Raw genomic sequence first — 1,088 nt, 5'->3', positions numbered from 1 at the left:
GCAGTCCCATCAATTTGAGAGGGAAAGGAATTTACAATGACATTGATATCATGAAGAATATATAGAAAAGGTATGGAGATGTGTACTATTAATGGGCAGCATCAGTTCCTTTGCAAGAGTAACAATATCACTATTTTATACTCTGCTAAATAAGCTCAACAAACTTTAGGAACCGGGATCTCTCCATTCTACCTTAGAATAACAAGCTCCATAGAATTTGTACTAGATATCCACAAAGACTGCAAGTATGAAGAAAATGAAGCATGGCAGAAGAAATAATAACTTGAAATTTGAGATTCAGAGTCCATCTCCATCATATGTTGCCCATCTTTCAATGATAACCTCAAACTCGTTATCCCTTTTCCTGACCTGCGATGTGACAAGGCATCAACTAATGCTTTACAACATTTACCTTACGTTCTTACATGGACAGAAGTGCTAGAGATACAAAAGTTTTGCTTCACTAAAGAATGGTCCTCTGAACTAAATAATCATCTAGATAATTTCATTAATCTACCTATAGACTCAACATTAGAACACTCTAGCTCGAAATTGCAAATTGTACAACGGTATAAAAGTCATAGTTCAAAATAAAATTCACAGGAAAAGCAAACTTGAAAACTGTCAGTCTTCTGCCGTGCCATGAAATTTATCACATCAACAAAACTGCACAGGCATGTTAATATATATTACCTCAACTAGTGGCTTCTTGCCATGAAGTAGCATATCGACACTCCTCTCAGTCTGCACAAGAAAAGAATACCACATCAAATTGAGTACATTTATTCTTGAAAAATATATGAGTGGATTTCATTCAGGTAGCTTCCTAAGTTTTAAGATTTTCCTTAGTTGCTAGAAAATAAGAAGAGCAATGCAGTAACAATCAGTGATAGAAATTCAGCAAGGATCATTTGTAATACCTTCAAGCCACACAAATGAAGATATAGTAATGCAACTTTACACCAAACTTGAAGGCTTTGTTGTTGTTGTTGAAGGTATTACAAATGATCAATGTGATACAGACAAGATATAACTGCTGAAGCAAAACCATGAATTGGGATATGTATGACCGCCATGGAATTTGGTGC

General features: G+C 35.2%; 1 protein-coding gene across 2 annotated transcripts in view; it reads right to left on the bottom strand.

Moving 5' to 3' along the window:
* Positions 1-62: 62 nt before the first annotated feature.
* The window catches only part of LOC119308016 (uncharacterized protein ycf45-like), a 6,894-nt gene continuing 5,868 nt past the window's right edge, over positions 63-1,088 (bottom strand). The window contains exons 8-9 of one of the 2 annotated variants that reach the window (XM_037584129.1): positions 694-744; positions 63-369 (exon numbers count right to left, since the gene is read on the bottom strand). In XM_037584129.1, the coding sequence (XP_037440026.1) occupies positions 298-369; positions 694-744 (123 nt within the window). In that variant the 3' untranslated portion in view covers positions 63-297. The remainder of the gene's footprint in view (positions 370-693; positions 745-1,088) is intronic. The other variant, XM_037584128.1, reaches the window with a different exon arrangement.

This window comes from Triticum dicoccoides, chromosome 5B, assembly GCF_002162155.2.
Source record: "Triticum dicoccoides isolate Atlit2015 ecotype Zavitan chromosome 5B, WEW_v2.0, whole genome shotgun sequence".
In the NCBI taxonomy this organism is placed as follows: Eukaryota; Viridiplantae; Streptophyta; class Magnoliopsida; order Poales; family Poaceae; genus Triticum; species Triticum dicoccoides.
The sequence above is the reverse complement of the archived record's forward strand: the minus strand, read 5'-3'. Positions and strand labels throughout refer to the sequence as shown.